This window comes from Cadophora gregata, assembly GCF_030347475.1.
Source record: "Cadophora gregata isolate MNR1 chromosome Unknown scaffold_1, whole genome shotgun sequence".
Classification (NCBI taxonomy): Eukaryota; Fungi; Ascomycota; class Leotiomycetes; order Helotiales; family Ploettnerulaceae; genus Cadophora; species Cadophora gregata.
The window spans coordinates 1,365,408-1,383,124 of NW_026695924.1; the positions used below are offsets into that span (position 1 = coordinate 1,365,408).

Consider the following 17,717-nt stretch of genomic DNA (forward strand, 5'->3'; position numbering starts at 1 on the left):
AAATGCTGAACCTGTAAATCCAAGTGTACCTTCTAGACGAGCACGTAGCTACTGTACAGCCTCTAATCCATTTTCTATCCACTTCCTCTCCCTCCATGGGAATACCTTAGCTATTACCTTTCCCTTGATTAAAGCCATAGGCATTGGACCAAAATGTCTCGAATCTCGAGAATAAGGTAAGTTGTCTCCCACTACCCAACAATGGCCTTCAGGAACCTGTTGATCTCGTAAGCCATGATCTATCAAAGAAGGAAAACAAAATTAGGCACACCGAGCTCGAAAGTAAGAACGTTGAGACAGGATGAGAAACAGAAGTAAGAAACAAGAAGCTCGAAAACCGAAGCCACATACCACAACCATTCCGTCCCCCACCCCCGGCGTATCCCTAACAACGCAATCACCCTCTAAACCAATGACCCTCTTGATCACTCTCTCCCCCGGCTGAACTACCGAATCGAAGCTCACCACATCACCCACCACCACGCCACGTCCTCGTCTGAATCGCTTATCGATCAACACGATATCTCCTAAGACTTCGATAGTGGGTAGCATGGATGCTCCGGATGTGGGCACGAGTGAAAAGCCATATGAGACGAATACGTGTGCTATGAAGATCGTTTTGATGGTTGTGGAGAGGAGACGGAGAGGATGGCCCGCGAAGCGTGTTTTGAGGGTTGTGAAGAAGGGCATGGCATCCTGCGTTTTGCGATACCGACCCCTAGGAAATTAAAGTTCTGGTAGAGCGGAGACCTGAATTATGATGGTCGCAAAGAGGAAGTGTTGTGTTGTTGTCATTGTCACGAGACGAGGCTGAAGGAAGCTCGGATGAAAGCCGGGGCTTGCACTTCGAAATGTTTTTCTCGGCTGCGAGCTCCGAGCAAGCTTGTCATAACCTCATCCTCTCAACCACAGCTTGAATTCTGCCCATCGATGAAAAGCAGGCACTACACTGCTACAATTACGACAAGATGCGAAGCTCGAGATGCGTATTCAGTTCGGCTACGGCTCTCCATCGCGTTTTCATTGCGCCAATTGAGCTTCAGTCAAAACTCCAAGTTCGCCAACTGTCCTTGATTGCAACTTCAACACCACAACTACGATCGCAACTACAGTCGCAAAGACAATGTAATGTACAATCCGCACAGCAGAAGCGACATGTTTCCCTCCACGTCGCCGAGAAAGCCCGCTTCCCCCGCGACGACGAAATAAAAGCCTGGTCCGTAACTCTCGTCGACGCCGACGGGAAACTGACAGACCCCCGCTCCACCTCCTCCGTCCTCTCCAGCATCGACCGGAAAACTGAATCCCTCGTCGTTGTTGTGCCCGGCTCCCAGGGCGTGCCACCTATCTGCAAAATCCTCAACAAGCAAGCCATGCGCGCCGCTGAGAAAGCGAAAATGAAATCCGCGCGCGGCACGGCCGTCACGCAGAAAACGATGGAGCTGAACTGGGCGATTGGGAAGGGCGACTTGGGACATAGGATGGGGAAGTTGCAGCAGTGGTTGGAGAAGGGGTGGAGGGTTGAGGTAGTGATTGCGGGGAAGAAGAAGGGGAAGAAGGCGAGTGAGGAGGAGGCGAGGGACCTGTTAAAGACCATTAGGGGACTGCTTGCGGAAGTGGGCGGGAGGGAGATGAAACCTGAGGAGGGGGGAGTGTTGGGGACGTTGACGATTTATTTGGAGGGAAAGCAGCAGGGGAAGAAAGGGAAGAAGGGTGAGAGTGACACTGCTGGACCTGTGGTGGATGGAGAGGCGAAGGGAAATAGTGAAGGTGTTCAAGAGGCTGTTGGTGGGGAGAATGTGGAAGCGGATAATGATGCTAGTAAGGACCTTGCTGAAGGTCAGAGAGCTGCATCTGCTGGGTATTGATAATTGAAGAGTCCGGATGTATATCAGTGTGTCAACTGGAGGTGGGAAGGAGTGCAGAGATATAGCAAGTCTCAGACTTGACTATTGTAGGTTACTTAGAGTTATCGAGGAAGATATGTACATAAAGATATACCAATACACACCTTTGAGTACAAATCCGGTAGTCCGGATCCAATCCCAAGATATTCTTCTTCAGAAAGATTACCATACGAATTCCCTAAAGGTTCAAGCTCATCCTTATACCCCAGTTCAATACTCAAATCAGGTCAAGTACACGATTGTAACCTTTTATCAGTACAATCCATCAAAGTACAAACCCCTCCAATCCCTCCTTCGTCCTACTCCCTATGTCATGATGTTTATTCTCCTCCCATACCTTCCCTCCCTCACCAAACTGATTACTCAGATGTCCTAGAAAGAAGTCGAGATTTTTATCTGCCTGGGGAAATGCTTCCTTAAACGTATCATAGATCTCTTTCACCTGTGGTTTCATGTTCGCGTTCTGGATCTTCTCTTGGAAAAGAGAGAGATATTTTTTGTTATGAGCCAGGTCCGCGGCGGCGTTAAGCTCCCATCCGGCTTCAAGATGGCCAACTATGATTTTGGAAGGGGACAGATTTTCGACGAGGTTGAGGGTCTGAATGGGAGGTTAGTGGTGCGTGATGGGGGAGATTAGTGGGAAGGGGGGAGACTTACATTTTGCCATGCGTGGAGGATCTGAGGAGTTTCGATTTCTTCGGCCCTATACAGTATCAATCACTCAGGAAGTCCTAGCAACCACAACACTCGCCAACTCACCAAACATGCGTACTCCTCCCATACAATGCATCACCCACGACAATCGTTCTCTCACTCGGCAACCAAAACAACGTATGATCCACAGAGTCTCCCTGCACAGGTCCCAACAACATGATAGGACTACTCTCGTTCCCATCTAGCAGGATGAAACTGTAGGGATACGGGTCCGGCTTTCGTGGATTCTCGGGCACGTTTTCTTTGCCGAAGACGGTAGGCCAGAACTTCACTTTCTCGTCATACTCCCGATCAATTCCTGCGCGGACGTAGGGTGCGGCGTAGAATTTTGCGTTGGGGTGGGCGGCGAGGATGGGGTTGGCTGAGAAATAGTGGTCTGGATGGGAGGGGTTGTGTTATTTTGAGGGTTCTGAACTCTGTGAAGAGGACGTAGGCTTACCTGGATGGTGATGAGTTACGAAGACGGCATTGAGAGGGAGGTCGGTTGTGTCCTCAATCCAGGATACCACTGAGTTGGCGTCGGGGATGAGAAACGGAGGGTCAATTAGGATGGCGGATTTGGCCCCTACGATTAGGGTCGTTACACTTGAAAGACCCTTCTCAGAGGATGAGTGGATATGAGTTTGAAGGGGTTGAGCTGCCATTGCAAATCGTTTACAGTTAAAGTACCAGTATATATGCAATGTAGGTGGGTATGAACGGGGGGATGTGAGTAGCTGGAGAAAGTAGAACAGAAGTAGCTCACTGATATAGCTCCTGAACAGAGATCTTACCGTACTTACTGCCGTAATGTTTTGATCTAGGAACATTTCCGCAGTGATAGACAAAGGATCAAGCGGCCTAAGAGTGATGCTGTTGCATTGCTAGTAGTAGTAAGATGGTGGGGTACATGAGGGGTTGGGGGATTTGCGAGATGCGGGGTGAAGGAGGCTACATGTACTAGTTCGTTCGACAACTTCAGAGTCTCTGGTAGATGATACTGGCATCTTGAGTGTGGAATGTTGAGAGTCAAAACAGCCAAACACTGAAATATATATGTATATATACATATATGTAAAACCGTGCCTGTTCGAGAAGAAATATGATCCAAATGTTCTGAAACGACAAGGCAGCTTCTGCTTTAGGAAACAATGAACTGATTCTAATCTGTAGCTGCTTCGACTGTGACCAAATATTTTCCAATCATCTACCCGAGAATTATGCCCCATAATCTCAGTTTGAGAGGAATAGACAAAGAGTCACAGAGATCTTTGGATAGTAGCTCTAGGTTACAACCTAGGCGTCTGTAGGACGCCTGGACGAGCGATTGCGAGCTGGACTTTTTTTTTTTTTGAAGCATTCTGCACATCTAAGGCCCCCTCAATCGGCAATAAACCATGGATGTATTAATGCATCCTGAGCTGTGATCCTCTGTACTGGATCCAAAGCTGTCATCTTACCAATTAAGTCGCGGAATGAGGGGTCAACAAATTCCCAATACTCGAACGGCTTTCGAGGATTTTCCGAATGGTCAAAGCTACCAGCGAGAGCAATGAGACGTTCAAAGAACGGGTTTTCTTCACCAATCCATTGCAGCAAGCCCTTGAATTCCTCTTCTTTTGCAAAGAAAGAGATCTGTCTGCGGAGCACCCATCGCCATGAGTCGCTCGCCGCCAACTCTTCGTTGCTGGCTCGAAGAACCATGTCATTTAGCATAACATAGATAGACTAGAGATGGATTGAGCTTGCTTACATAAAGTAAATGGGCATTTTAGGCTTGCTTACCACAATTCCAAAGGAGAAGATGTCGGATGGTGTGCCTTGAGCTGCTTTTGCCCAGGACTCCGGGCTCCTCCACAATTGATTACCACAAATCGTATTCTTCAAGTGTTTACCAATAGGTAGAATCACCGAATCTTCCAAGTCTGCAATCTGAACTCGTGTGACGTCAAAGGCTCCATCTTTGAGTTCATAGTCCAATAGAATGTTGTCTGGCTTGATATCTATTGCTTCTGGTTAGCGGAGTTCGTTGTATCCTTGGTTCCAAGAAATTGAGATACAAAAGAGGCTCTAAATTACCACTGTGGATTATGTTTTTCTCGTGGAGTGCAGCGAGGCCAGTAAGAGCACTTTTTAGTATATCTTTTCGAGTAGCATTGGAAAGTTTGTTCTGGCTGAACTGAAGAAGATTTGTTTTCAAAAATGGATAAATAAACAAATCGGGCCCCGGAACACCATCGACCATGGTGCGGAGATGTGGGCAGGAAGCGATTGATCCTTGTAGATCTTTTTGGTACTCGTAGTCATCGGGAATCATGTTTTTGACGACGAATTTCTTGCCCTCAGCGCTATATCTTGTCAACAATGCACAGCAGATAGGCTTGAATAAGCTGCATTCGGGTTTATACCTTGCACGGTACACACATAGCAGAGGACTGCGTCGTTCCGCAAGTGTCTCCTCAATAGTATAGATTCGTCCTGAATAACCTTGTATGGTTGCGCCTGGCACAAGAGGCTCATCGTGGGCCATGCTCACAACTCTCGACGAAACTGAGGAGATAAATCGATATGAAGGGGGCAGAAAGAGTTTTCGTTGCGGCGCCTGTCTTTGCAGATACTGGACGTCAAGATGATGCTGCGTCCTGGGCAACCGTGATATTAATGATATGGCTCTTCGAGGGACACGTGCAAGGCAGAGCATGCTGAAACCAGTCAAAACGATATTGCCAGACAAAGCATCCAATCATACGAGTTTGTGGATATATTCTGGCGAGCCTTGGGTCTCACTTTTTGCTTCCCTGCCGGGGAGGTCAGGAAGGGACGGAAGGGAAGTGCTGTATTGATAGTCCCTGGCGGTTGGGGGTGGGGCGGAGACACTAGGTGACGCGCTTCCAAGCGCTGGAGTACCTTGCAGCCTAGTATCATAGGTACAGTACCTAGTCATGCAGGGTCACAGGCCCGACATCCAACCTGTTTCCATCCCCAACATATCAGCTATAGTGTCGCAGTAACAACTATGAAGGCATATAGGCTCTTCCATACCTTTTTGTCCATCCGGAGGCAAGTAGGACCAGCCCCTAGATAACCCAGTGTACCGCGCGGCTGCGCAGGTACCCGCTGCGGCGCCAGGAGGATGAGCCTGCCCAGGACAGGACTAGCACTGAGCCCTGAGTGAGGCCGCTCGATCCTTTCACACTGCTTATGTTTACCTAGCTGAGTGGTTCACTTACCGCCAGGATAATGTGCTGTTTCTGATGAGGGCCAGCGCTTGCAACACAGCCAGAATGTTGTATGGCAAGTTGGTGTCTCCTCGGGGCCCGGATACAGGTTGCATTATACCTTAAGGCTGGGCAGGCACAGTTGTATAAGAAGAGAGAGAACGACGACAGAAGTGTTCGTCTAATATTCAAAGCAGTCAATCATTCAAGCAATCAGATTGTCGATCATTCCTCCATCTCTTAATCTTCTTTCTACTCAACATACTTGTCATAGGTCCATCTTCGTCACCCTTGCTCCGTGTACTTGAACATTCTTATCAGTACTATTCACATATTCACTTTCTATTCACAATGTCTATCGCCAAGGTCCTCAAGACAAAACTCACTTCTACGATCTCGGATGGTATCAGGACAGTGGGAGTGGGCTATGTGGAAAAGACGGACATATGGACCCGGAGCTTCATCGATAGCGGCGTCCAGAAACAGTTCGCGGCCGCTGCTCAACAGCACATGGATTCTTTCCGAACCGATACCACAGCAGTGGCGCTCCAGTATGTTGTTCTGCATTGGATTCCCTTGCATCTGAAGCAAAATTTCTAATGTTACTGCAGAGAGACACCACATAAGAGCAACTCCGATAATCGAACACATTTTACTGCAGTGGAGTTGAATGCGGCTGGAAAGGTTGTGGGAAAACGCCATTTTTCTGTTTAAGATTTTTTGGGTCGCTTTATGTGCAATATGGTGGAACAGGTGGCGTTGAAATGTTGGTATCTGAAGTTTGAACTTTAGCTCTTTCGGCCCTTAGCCGTGCATAAGAATGATGGATCATGAAGGCATTTATGGATTGAGCCAAGAATAGTTGGAGGTTTTACCCGGTTTTGGTAGCTGGTAGGAAATGAAGGTTCGCTACAATATCCAAATGGGTAATTTTGGGCCGTTGTTGTTTGACCCTTGTTATCAAATTTCTCCCCATGAAATCAAGGGAATCATCACATTGACGGCACAGAAAGACCTCATGGGAGTCAACGAGCTTCATGAACTAAGTACGAAAACAAGGTTCAATTCAGATATCCGTGGACCAGACGACATCATACTCAGGTTGCGAGGTAAAGCCAAAATCTGCACAGGGTACTGAAAGATGGACAAAAAATTGACAATTGAGAATTTTCGGGCCAGTAGATGCCACAAAATTTAAAAGGGAATGATGCCAGTACGAGAGGTGCCTGTTCAGCTTAGGTCCTTCTATTCATACGATGCAGATTTCCAATTTGTTCTTATCTTCGCTTGACGTGACAACATTGTTGACAATGGACTGCCCCTGAATGAGGTCGCTTCCAGATAAGCCACCTGCACGTGTTTCTGACATGGGCTCATTCGCCGAAGCCCAACCCGGAAATCTTTCAGCCTCACTCACATCCCCAATTGCGACCAGAAACTGAAAGGCATTCTTGCGAACGGATACTTTGTTTTGCAATAAGTACTACTCTTACAATTTTCATTTTCAAATCATCATCCCGAATACTGAGCTTCACTCCAAATACCATCGACTCAGCTCTGCGTGAGTCACTTCGTCAAATCTCAAACCCCACGTCGCGCTTCGACAATTATTCCAAAAAGCAACCACGCCTTGTCCAGAGATTGTACCAAACAAGCACCAGGCCGACTTCAAGCCAACAATATACCTTGGGACGTCCCCATAAAGACACCCATAATTTCTTCAACAATCGCAAGTATGCCATCTTCCGATCCTCCAACCATTGCCGAAACCACTCCGTCAGACTCTCCAGCAGCGCAAGCTCAAGGGAAGCCACAAGGGAAGAATGGAGATACGAAGCCGGTAAACGCACAAGATGCGCCTGCGACGGGAGATGCAAAAATGTCCAATGCAGAGTTGAAGAAGCAGGCGAAGGCAGAGAAAGCTGCTCGGCGGCAGCAAGCTCTCGCAGAGAAACAAAGCGGTGCACCTCAGGTCACGATTTCAGCAGTACCAGGTCCACAGCAGAAAGCTGAGCAACAAAAGGGCGGCAAAGGCCAGCATAAGAGAGGCGCTTCGACTTCAGTGGATGTGAGGAGTCTGCCCGTCAGAGGGGCACCAGCTGTTCCTGCGATTCCTGCGCAGCCCAAAAAAGAAGACAAGACGGTCGAATTTTTCAGGCATTTGTATAAGCAGAGGACAAGTACGATTGCAGGCGCGAGTAAGGAAGTGCATCCTGCGGTGTTAGCTCTGGGACTGCAAATGAGCAATTATACCATTTGTGGGAGTTGCGCTAGGCTTGTCGCGACACTGCAAGCTTTCAAGAGAGTGAGTACCCATCTATCGATGTTACAGGCGAGATAATCTGACTATTTAGGTTATTGAATCATACACTACACCTCGAGGTACATCCTTGACGAGACATCTTACATCACACGTTCTCTCACCTCAGATTGAGTACCTGTCGTCGTGCCGGCCAATGTCAATATCTATGGGAAACGCGATCCGTTGGTTGAAGCTTGAAGTATCGAAGGTCGATATTAGTACTCCAGACTCCGAGGCGAAGGAAAATTTATGCGACGCTATTGACAGATTTATCCAGGAGCGAGTCACGTTTGCCGATCAGGTTATTGCTACCAGCGCAGCGGACAAAATTAGAGATGGGGATGTGATCATGACATTTGCAAAAAGCAGCATCGTCCAGCGATCTCTGGTTGAGGCACATAATGCTGGGAAGAAATTCAGAGTTATTGTAGTAGACTCACGACCATTACATGAGGGAAAGCACTTGGCAGCGTCTTTGGTGACTCTGGGGCTGGAAGTCAAATACTGTCTGATCAATGGGCTTAGTCACAACATACAGGATGTGACGAAAGTGATGCTGGGAGCTCATGCGATGCTAAGCAATGGCCGCTTGTTTTCGAGGGTGGGAACCGCTCTTGTGGCTATGGAAGCCAATGATGCAGACAAGCCAGTATTGGTTCTTTGCGAAACCATAAAATTTACGGAAAGAGTGGCTTTGGACTCGATTGTTCACAACGAGATAGCTCCAGCGGACGAGCTCGTGATACCTGGTGGAGCTCTTGAGAAGTGGGAAGACATGAAGAAGCTTCAACTCTGCAATCCGATGTACGATGTCACTCCGGCCGAGTATATTCAGATGATTGTCACAGAATCAGGGAACGTGCCGCCAACTTCAGTTCCGGTGCTACATAGGCTGGGCAATGAGAGCCAGGGCTAAGAAATGAGATTCGGAGCATTTATATGGACATTAAAAGTCGCTGGCCTATTTTGGGAGGCTGGTTCCGTGTAGGATAGTGTAACTCAACTGTCTCGAGACAGGGTTCTTATACTCCAATTACTTGGCCTTTTTGCAATTTGAGTGATAGATTGCTTGGTTTCAATGGTTTCATTGGTTATGAAGCCATATTTCAGCAAATGGCACTGATGAACGGCCATGCCCAGTAGCTGCATCTTTGACTTTGTACAGGTTCTCCATCCCAAACTCCTCAAACAGCATTTATCTTGCATCCTACGACTCGGACTCAGCCGCCTCCCTCTCTGCCCTCCGCGCTCTCTTCTCCAAAAGACTTGTCCTCCTCGCTCCTAGGATAGCTTGTTGTCTCTGCTCAACGCCCGTCAACCACCATCCGAAGCTTCCTCCAACGCCCGCGAAAGCAGGGTACGCCCACAACGACTCCTTATTGAAGAATGGACGCATTTCGAGACCAAGTTGCCAGAATCGAGTCGCGAGGCCTGTTTAAAATCGTGCAATTAGTTTTGACTCGTATTAGATGCAGGTAGTGGAGAGGTTCGTAAAGGGCAGACTGTACCGAAGCCAGCCCAGAAGAGGACTTTGTGGACCATTTTGAGAGCTCTCTATTCGTGTGTTATGGGACTGGTTTGCGAGAGAGCCGCTGGAGAGAATTCCGAGGCGTGTGAGCTGTGTGATGGGTTGCTGTCTGCTCAATTGCGTACTCGCATCCAATCGTGAGGTTGAGATGAAGCTCCCGAATAGAGCCGCTAAGGCAAGCAAATGCAGGGGTATCTCCACGTGACCAGCGCGACCCTTGCTTGACTTCTATTGCAACCAGAACACCAACGCGATCCATTGGACCTTAACTCCACGACATGAATCCAATCGCAAGATCCTCGATCTAGTATTAGGCGATGGCAACCGCGATGGCCTACAGCAAAGATGCTGCGGCGAGTAGCAGTGCGGGACCAGTGAGGAAGAAGCTCAAGACTTCAGACATACCTCTATCTTCTGCGACGCGACTTTCGATTGATGAGCTTGCACACAAGTTTAAGAAGAAGGGAGGCTACGATTCCTTGCGTAAGCAGGTTTGGGAAGATCTGGAAAAAACAGTGGGTTGCTATCTAGCTTTGAACTGGTCCGGTGGCTGCTAACACAATGTGTTCACAGGAATTTGAGAAAGAGTTCACGGAATCTTTACTTCAGGTCGCTGAAGACGAAATCGAAAAGAACCCATCCCAACTTCTTAAATTAGAGCGCGGCAAAGCAGCAGCTTTGATTGAGGGTGCAGTTGATCGAGCAGGTGTCTACCAAACCGCAGAAGCACGAATCGATACTTTGATCGATGCACATATTGAGGACATTGAAACGGGAATCAGAGCGCTAAGAAGAGAAGATGTTGGCGAGGAAGTGGCTGCTGCAGAGCATGCCAGGGGTGGCAAGACTGATGAGCAGTATGCTGAGGATGCAGCGAACAGAAGAGACGCTAGGGAGAAGGTCAGACAGGAGGCTCGGGCGAAGGAGCTGGCTATCATCGACGAGAAGCGGAGAGAGGAAAGGGCTAAGAGAAAGGAGCAAGAGAAGAGAGAGGAGGCTGAACAGGAGAGGAGGCGGGCAGAGAGAGAAGCCCGGCGTAAGGCTGAGAGAGAAAGGGAAGAAGAAAAGGAGAGGGAACGAGAGCGTGATCGCGAACGTGAACGCGAACGTGAACGCGAGCGGGATAGGGACAGAGATAGAGATCGGGATCGGGACAGGGACAGGGACAGGGACAGAGACAGGGACAGAGATAGGGATCGTGGACGAGATAGAGATCGAGACCGAGACGATCGATACAAGCGACACGACGAACCTCTTGTTCGTCGAGATTCGACCAGGGAGGTCAAGGAATCATCCGCTAACCCAGAGTTGTCGAAAGAGGAGATTGATCGTCTTGAGCAAGAAGCGCTGAATGACCTCTTGAAGGAAGGCAAAAGATTGTCACAACGTTCGAGGCATCAACTGGAAGTCGATATCGACGAAAGTCTGGCACCGCCCCCAAAGAAAGCTACACCAGCCTCTGCTATCAACCCTATCTCTCGAGACTCGCCAGTTAAATCCGATGTCAAGAAGTCAATAGCACCCCCGACTGGACCGAAAGCGGATGCATTCAAGACGCCACACCTACCTCATGACAGATCCGACGATAGAAGGAGGAGCCGGAGCCGTGACCGAGGATCCAGGAGATCTAGCCGGAGTCGGAGTCGACGACGCCATGATAGTAGAGACAGGGATTCCCGGCCTCGCCGTCGAGATAGTCGAGAGGATAGACGGAGACGTTCCAGAGACCGAAGTTACTCACCTGACAGACGCCGCAGCTACCGAAATGATAGCCGGAACCGTGAGAAGCGCGATCGTGACCGAAGCCGTGACCGAGTAAGACCTGCTAGCCCTCCCCCAAGAGATTCAGACCTGGAGAAATGGAAAGTTGCTGAAGCCAAGAAGCGTGAAGAACAGGCCAAGGCATACAAGATAGCCCAGGAAGAAGCCCGGAAGAATGGCCTACCAGTTCCCGGATGGTCCGATCGCTCTAAGAGAGAAGATGGTTCCCCATCAAGACGCACTGATGACAATCGAGTTGCTAGCCCTGTTTCAGCCCGAAAGAGAGACGGCTCTCGTGAAAGAGACCGCGATCGAAGTTCCCGTGCTAGAAGTAGGTCCAGGTCACCAGTTGGTAGACGTGGAAGCCGCATCGAGAGATCTACAAGTCCTGTCAACATTGATCGTTATGTCCCTGGTGCAGGAAGTAGAAGCACGCGTCGTGAGAGTACTGCGAAGCGAGAGAGAAGTCGTAGTCGGGACAGAGAACGTGACAAGGATAGAGATTCCCGTCGACCGAGGGAGGACGAGAAGACTCGTAGACGAAGTCGATCAAGAAGCAGAAGCCGTCGTCGTGATAGAGACAGAGATAGGGATAGGACGAGGGCTAGATCCAGAAGTCGAAGCCCCTACACGAAGCGAGAGCGAAGGGATAGAAGTCGAAGTCGTGATAGGGATCGGGACAGGAGACGAGACCGATCTAGAAGCAGGGAAAGGGATCGAGATAGGAAGCGAAGTGACCGTAGCCGCAGTCGTGGTAGCAGACGAGAGTCTTCCAGGCGGGAGTAAAGTCCGCTGGGTGTGTACGATATGTTCAGATATGCGATATTGCTGCTTGATCAGTACTCACAATCACGGAGTTGGTCTACTAGACGAAAAAACATTGTATCCCACGCATTATCTTTAGCTTGAAATAGCGAAACCCGTATGGGTGTATGACTTAGTCAACTTCTTTTGATTCCTTCTCTTGATTCTTTCTCGTCCCTCTTATCCTCCTTCCTCATTTTGCGTCTTTCGCTCCGTTTCTGTTCACGCGCCATCTGCTCCCTTCGCTTCCTTTGCTCCTCTAATATCTTTTCCCAATTGCTAGGCAAACCACTTGCCTCTAACTCATCAGCCTCATCGTCGTACCACACTGAACTTCTTCCTTGAATAGTCAGCATTGCCTCCAAAAAATCTGCCATATCATCAACGCATCCTCCCTCGTCACCTCCAAACCCCCCTTTGTACTTGTTCCATTGTCCTTGAAACCCTAGAGAGTTCAACGTCCGACTCATGTCTCTCCCTCTCCGATAAGGCACCACCTCATCGTCGTCTGTATGGCAAAGCAATATCGGTGTCATCGCAAGAGGCTTGTGCGACTTTTCCTTCGCCATGAACGACTCATTCCAAACATCATGCACCCACTCCTTGCCACCATCTTCCCCTTTTGCTTTCTCGATTCCATCCTTCTCATCCTCATCGTCGCTCCCGTTCATCCGCAGAATATCCTCCACTTGCCTTGAAATTTTCAACCTATTATCAAAGCACTTCCCTGCAACATTCGCAATCTCCTTTTGAAATGGTAACCAACCTCCCCAACCAACAAAAGCTCCTACATCCTGCGCACCAGCCAGCAACGTCAACAATGCAATCGCAGCGCCTGGGCCAATACCGCCGAGAACTATATTCTTCAATCCGACGATGCTGGCTTCGTTGAGTATGATCTCCACGATATCACAGATAGTGTCTTCCAGTCTAGCAAGATCAATCTTTTTCTCATCCTCTGAAATTGGATTTTCGAGATCGTAGTGATCGAACCATTGAGGAATGACTTCCCGTCCTTGCAGTACTCCAGCTTGAGGACTGTGTACGAATTCTTCTATTCGTCTATCCGAATAAGCGAGACGAGCAGTTGGGAAGACGAAGCGCATAGTCGGGAAAATGTCGGTCAGGGTTTGGTTTGTGCGGGATTTGTTGTTTGTGAGAAAGTCTATGGCCAAGTCACTGCCGTGTGAGTTCCAGTCGTGTAGGAAGATGCATGTATGTGTGTGCTCTGAGCCGGCGTGTGGGAGGATAATTGGCTCTGTATCTGGGACGCTGGGAAACAGCTCGCTTATCATGCCTATGAGCGAGATTGGCTTTTCCTCGCTAGAAGTTGCTTCTTCAAAAGGCTGAGGAGCATCGTCTCGACTTTGGTGATCCTCTGGTATTGCTGATATGTTATTGGCTTTTGTCTTGGTTTTTCCTTGTCGTTTCTCCTTCTCCGATTGCTGAGGATTTGAAGCGAGGGAACTTGTTGGACTGGATTGTATTGACACCTGGACTGATGCGATGTTTCTTCCCTCTTCTGATGATGATTGGCTTTGTGGCTTAGATAATGGAGACGATGATCTTTTATCCTTGGCCTCCGAAGATTTTGGCCTCTTGAAGAGATTGAGTGCTCGCTTGGGCAAGGTACTGATTGACGGGGCCATGGTTGCTTAGTCGAAATGCTATGTACAGTTTGGTGAGAATAAATGGTATAAATGGATATGGAATTTGAGTAAGAACAGAACGTGGGTTGAAAATGAATTTCTGAAGTTATAACTTGTGTATTTCATTTTGGACTGGCGGGATGTGACCAATACTGGTCTGGTTTTGAACTGACGATAGGCAAGTTTGGTACCGTATTTAGGCCAAAGTTAAGGTAGCGAACTTGACACCAGCGCGATAAATTCAGCAAATGCTCCAAGATAGAAACCCAGCAAGGCAGTTGATGGAAATTTCTCGTAATGATGAGACAATGCATCATAATGTTTTATTCTGAAGCCATAGAGTTCCCTTCCCCTTCAAAAATACCACTGGTTTAGATGTTTATACCCCCACCTTTTCTAAGCGAGAAGTGCTCCCCACCGATTCGCAGAAAATATTGTTTGGGATTAGATCTTTGGCGAAACGATTGATATACTAGATGCTTATCATTGTTTGAAATATGTTCAGACTTCAGTTAATTACATATTTGTGCGCACTGGCAGAATCTTGTGAGCATTTCTGAGAAAGGAGATGTGCCTGACTTGGCCTCGCGACAGGACTAGGCAGTATAGCGCCACCCCACTTTTCCAGATGTCTAACACAATAATCTATATGGCATTAAGACCTTGGTATGGTGTAAAGGGCCATTGAATGTGACGCACTGGATGAAATCTGACTTCTTTGTGGGAAGAGCGGCGTCTGTGTATGGGTTTCTCACAATGCACTTGCTCTTGGAATCAAATTTATTTTCATGAGACATAACGGTGGCAGCATGATATTTTCAGCTTAAATAGAATATGTTCTGTCTATGGGTATCCCCTGAATATTTTCGGTGGAGAATTACAGGTATATCAATGGGTCTGGAAATTGAAAGTCTAATAGCTTAAACGTCTGAATTGCTTATTTCGGGTTGAGATTTGACTGCATGGATAGACCTGAGTAATACACCCTTGCTGTGAAGCGGGGTCTCTAAATATACCGATTTCTATGAAGGTTTTCTTCAATCAGAAACACCATAGCCTCCCGATCCCATCTCATAAAGTCTCGACACGGCTCGGCCAACCGCAAAGCCCACGTCTGTCTCGCCGGCTCCACCAGTTGCTAACGAAGCTTCTCTTAAGCCCGTAGCAGACCATTCCATATCTCCAATGAAAGTGCTCATCATGCTACTGCTACTGCCCCCCTCTCCTTTCACTGACATCTGTCGACCCAACTCTTCTTTCAGCTGTCCCTCAACCAACAATTTCTTCGGTACGATGTTCGAGAATATTTCAAATAGTGGTGCGCTTGACAGACATATTATCCTAGTCTTAGTCTCGTAAGCCAGATCTACGAGCGTAATGAAGCGTCGGACAAAATCGAGCTCATCAGAAGCGAATTTCCGGAGACCTGTGAGGTACAATACGTTCGTTGTCTTACACAGCGCATAGTAATCTGCTGACCCCAAGAAGTTCTCACATAGATCCTCAAAAGTGCTGCTCACTACCAAGCCTTTCAAGTCACTCGACTTCGTAGCCCTGACCGTCAGTTTCCTACTCATCATGACCGGAATAACCTTCGCTCGCAATTCCATATCTCCAATTGCCTCGTTTAAACTCGCTTCAAAGTCTTTCTGAGAAGTGAAGAAAACATCCACTCGCCCCTCACTCCCACCACTCATCCTATAGTCCTCCCGTCCCTCCACTTCCCAAACTTCACAATTCTTCCTCAACTCCCCCACAAACGGCAAAAACAAGTCTCTATTTAGTCCCTTCTCATACAGATCCTCCGGAGGCCGGTTACTCGTGCTAACCATCACACCACCAGCCTCCCAAATCGCGCCAAATAGTCTCTTCAAAATCAATGCATCGGCTATATCCGTGACTTGAAACTCGTCAAAACATAAAACTTGGCTTTCAGACCGGACATCACGTCCGATTTGCAGTAGAGGATCACCAGAAAAAGTGGGAGAAGAGCGTGCGGTGTGGAGACGAGAGTGGATGTCCATCATGAATTCGTAGAAGTGCATGCGTCTGTGGGTGATGCATGGCGGGAGGGTTGAGGCGAAAAGATCGGCGATGCGGGATTTGCCGGTGCCGACTGAGCCGTAAATGTAAAGACCTTTAATGGGGATTTGGTCATATGAATTTGAAGTTGAATTTTGTTTTGAAAGATGGTGCTTGTACAAGTCATTTTGGAGGGTGTTGAGGCGGGTTACCAAGGAGAATTGGCTGGGATTTGGGGTGAGGCGTTGGCGGGTGAGGAGGGTAGTGTAAGCTGTTTTGAGGCCGGGTTGGGACATCTGTGTGAGAAGCTGAGAGACTCGAGGGGCATGCTCATTTCTTGATCATGGTTTGCAGCGAGGACGGGGTACAAGAGAAGTTGTTGTCGTTGTCAATGATACAAGCGTCATCGCTTCAGAAGCGACTGAATGCCAAGCACTAAACCTGTTGTGGAAGCGAGTTTGTTGACAGCGCCCTGAAGTCCTACCAAGGACAATGCGACGATACTAGACATATTGTCTAGGTGTTCAAAAGGTTTGAATTGCAAGGCATCTTACTTTCTGGGAAATCTGAAGATCCTTATACTAAAAGTAGTACAGATAAGCCTCATTATTGCATGATCATTTGAAAATAGTCTGCTTCTCAAAGTTCCTTTTTGAGTATTGGAAGCTCAAGCACGAAGCACAAATGAGTACAGATCTCTCAGGCACGACAGAGAAGTAGATAATGGTCTTGGCAAGCGAAGGAAAAAGAGATTGATCATGTCGCGAAGCACACAAACTAACACATAATCCTCGAGGTGGTAGCCATAGACAGCCGGGTATATTGACACATGAAAGGACACTGTTTTATCTATTGATATTGCAGTAATTCCATCAGCTGATTGACTTCTTCCTTACAGTCATGCATCTATTGACTCTGGTGTATATATACTGCTGATGCAGCACACGGCAATGGTATTCCTGTCGAAAACTCCCTAACTCCAGTTGCTATGCTTTGCGCAGAAACTCAGACCGTGAATGCTCTTTCAAAATGGTTTGGCAACTTTCCTGCTCTCACTTGCACCAGTCTCGGGATCCTTGTATTCCTTCCAGCTCACCGGATACATTGCATTACCAGCCTCACTCGTAGCCATAATGACACCTAGATTGTTCGTCGCCGTCGAGAGGTAATAGTTCGATTGATCACCTAACGAGATCTGATACCAAGTTAGCTTATATTTAGAGCATGCAAGCAAGTCAACATACCACGATAGCTCTGACGATATCTCCAGGTCTAAAACTCTCAAAGATCTTGGCCTTGTCCTTCTCCGTCGCCCTAACATCCTGCACCCGGATTACTCCCTGCCACTCTCCATCTAAAACCGTCTCTCCAACAACCAATATCGCAACCGTAGCTTGTCTCGGCGCAATCCTGGTGACTCTGCAGAGCACTGTGCTGTTGACCTCTGGTAAGATCTCCGCCTTGCCTTTCTTTGCTCCCTCTCCAGCGGCCGCAGATATATTCCTCTCAATCGAAAGTGTTGGGAGAGCTACAGGTGCCGCGGGTGTAATCTTTGTCAGGCGCTTTTGGGGACCTGTTGGCTTTGGAGGGGCAGTCTTCGAGATGGGACCCAGAATTGAGGCGTAGAGGTTGGAGTTGTGGACGTGTATTCCTGGGCCTGGGAGATACTCGCTCGTTGGACCTAGGAGCTGCCCAGGTACGGCGATGGACATTGTTTGGGCCATGACGAATATCAGGCTGGGTGTTGTTTGCTGGAGTATTGAATTGAGGTTAGAAAATACATTTTCGGCAGGTAAGCCGAGTGGGGCTGTCAGCCACGGCAGCCCAAGCTCA

General features: G+C 48.2%; 11 protein-coding genes across 11 annotated transcripts; 4 read left to right on the forward strand and 7 right to left on the reverse strand.

Moving 5' to 3' along the window:
• Positions 1 to 48: 48 nt before the first annotated feature.
• On the reverse strand, positions 49 to 690 carry ONS95_000439 (uncharacterized protein; the record flags this gene model as incomplete). Its single annotated transcript, XM_058493590.1, has 2 exons — positions 49 to 216; positions 352 to 690. The coding sequence occupies 2 exons, from the start codon at positions 688 to 690 to the stop codon at positions 49 to 51; spliced, it is 507 nt and encodes a 168-aa protein (XP_058363790.1).
• Positions 691 to 968: 278 nt separating this feature from the next.
• On the forward strand, positions 969 to 1,868 carry ONS95_000440 (uncharacterized protein; the record flags this gene model as incomplete). The annotated part of the gene is made up of 1 exon (XM_058493591.1): positions 969 to 1,868. One exon carries the CDS (start codon positions 969 to 971, stop codon positions 1,866 to 1,868), a length of 900 nt encoding a protein of 299 aa, XP_058363791.1.
• A 304-nt stretch (positions 1,869 to 2,172) lies between these two features.
• On the reverse strand, positions 2,173 to 3,265 carry ONS95_000441 (uncharacterized protein; the record flags this gene model as incomplete). Its single annotated transcript, XM_058493592.1, has 4 exons — positions 2,173 to 2,505; positions 2,565 to 2,610; positions 2,667 to 2,997; positions 3,061 to 3,265. The coding sequence occupies 4 exons, from the start codon at positions 3,263 to 3,265 to the stop codon at positions 2,173 to 2,175; spliced, it is 915 nt and encodes a 304-aa protein (XP_058363792.1).
• A 357-nt stretch (positions 3,266 to 3,622) lies between these two features.
• Positions 3,623 to 5,657, reverse strand: ONS95_000442 (uncharacterized protein). The gene is made up of 5 exons (XM_058493593.1): positions 5,643 to 5,657; positions 5,009 to 5,570; positions 4,680 to 4,948; positions 4,386 to 4,603; positions 3,623 to 4,328 (listed from the first exon to the last, which is right to left on the reverse strand). The coding sequence occupies exons 2-5, from the start codon at positions 5,299 to 5,301 to the stop codon at positions 3,981 to 3,983; spliced, it is 1,128 nt and encodes a 375-aa protein (XP_058363793.1). The 5' UTR covers positions 5,302 to 5,570; positions 5,643 to 5,657; the 3' UTR covers positions 3,623 to 3,980.
• Positions 5,658 to 6,169: 512 nt separating this feature from the next.
• Positions 6,170 to 6,532, forward strand: ONS95_000443 (uncharacterized protein; the record flags this gene model as incomplete). Its single annotated transcript, XM_058493594.1, has 2 exons — positions 6,170 to 6,369; positions 6,430 to 6,532. 2 exons carry the CDS (start codon positions 6,170 to 6,172, stop codon positions 6,530 to 6,532), a joined length of 303 nt encoding a protein of 100 aa, XP_058363794.1.
• Positions 6,533 to 7,553: 1,021 nt separating this feature from the next.
• ONS95_000444 (uncharacterized protein) lies at positions 7,554 to 9,036 on the forward strand (the record flags this gene model as incomplete). The annotated part of the gene is made up of 2 exons (XM_058493595.1): positions 7,554 to 8,123; positions 8,173 to 9,036. The coding sequence occupies 2 exons, from the start codon at positions 7,554 to 7,556 to the stop codon at positions 9,034 to 9,036; spliced, it is 1,434 nt and encodes a 477-aa protein (XP_058363795.1).
• Positions 9,037 to 9,327: 291 nt separating this feature from the next.
• Positions 9,328 to 9,662, reverse strand: ONS95_000445 (uncharacterized protein; the record flags this gene model as incomplete). Its single annotated transcript, XM_058493596.1, has 2 exons — positions 9,328 to 9,551; positions 9,629 to 9,662. 2 exons carry the CDS (start codon positions 9,660 to 9,662, stop codon positions 9,328 to 9,330), a joined length of 258 nt encoding a protein of 85 aa, XP_058363796.1.
• A 303-nt stretch (positions 9,663 to 9,965) lies between these two features.
• ONS95_000446 (uncharacterized protein) lies at positions 9,966 to 12,195 on the forward strand (the record flags this gene model as incomplete). Its single annotated transcript, XM_058493597.1, has 2 exons — positions 9,966 to 10,163; positions 10,222 to 12,195. The coding sequence occupies 2 exons, from the start codon at positions 9,966 to 9,968 to the stop codon at positions 12,193 to 12,195; spliced, it is 2,172 nt and encodes a 723-aa protein (XP_058363797.1).
• Positions 12,196 to 12,350: 155 nt separating this feature from the next.
• On the reverse strand, positions 12,351 to 13,918 carry ONS95_000447 (uncharacterized protein; the record flags this gene model as incomplete). Its single annotated transcript, XM_058493598.1, has 1 exon — positions 12,351 to 13,918. Exon 1 carries the CDS (start codon positions 13,860 to 13,862, stop codon positions 12,351 to 12,353), a length of 1,512 nt encoding a protein of 503 aa, XP_058363798.1. The 5' UTR covers positions 13,863 to 13,918.
• A 981-nt stretch (positions 13,919 to 14,899) lies between these two features.
• Positions 14,900 to 16,180, reverse strand: ONS95_000448 (uncharacterized protein; the record flags this gene model as incomplete). The annotated part of the gene is made up of 1 exon (XM_058493599.1): positions 14,900 to 16,180. The coding sequence occupies one exon, from the start codon at positions 16,178 to 16,180 to the stop codon at positions 14,900 to 14,902; it is 1,281 nt and encodes a 426-aa protein (XP_058363799.1).
• Positions 16,181 to 16,615: 435 nt separating this feature from the next.
• CSL4 (exosome 3'->5 exonuclease subunit ski4 (Csl4)) lies at positions 16,616 to 17,632 on the reverse strand. Its single transcript, XM_058493600.1, has 2 exons — positions 17,129 to 17,632; positions 16,616 to 17,079 (listed from the first exon to the last, which is right to left on the reverse strand). The coding sequence occupies exons 1-2, from the start codon at positions 17,606 to 17,608 to the stop codon at positions 16,909 to 16,911; spliced, it is 651 nt and encodes a 216-aa protein (XP_058363800.1). The 5' UTR covers positions 17,609 to 17,632; the 3' UTR covers positions 16,616 to 16,908.
• Between the last annotated feature and the right edge of the window lie 85 nt (positions 17,633 to 17,717).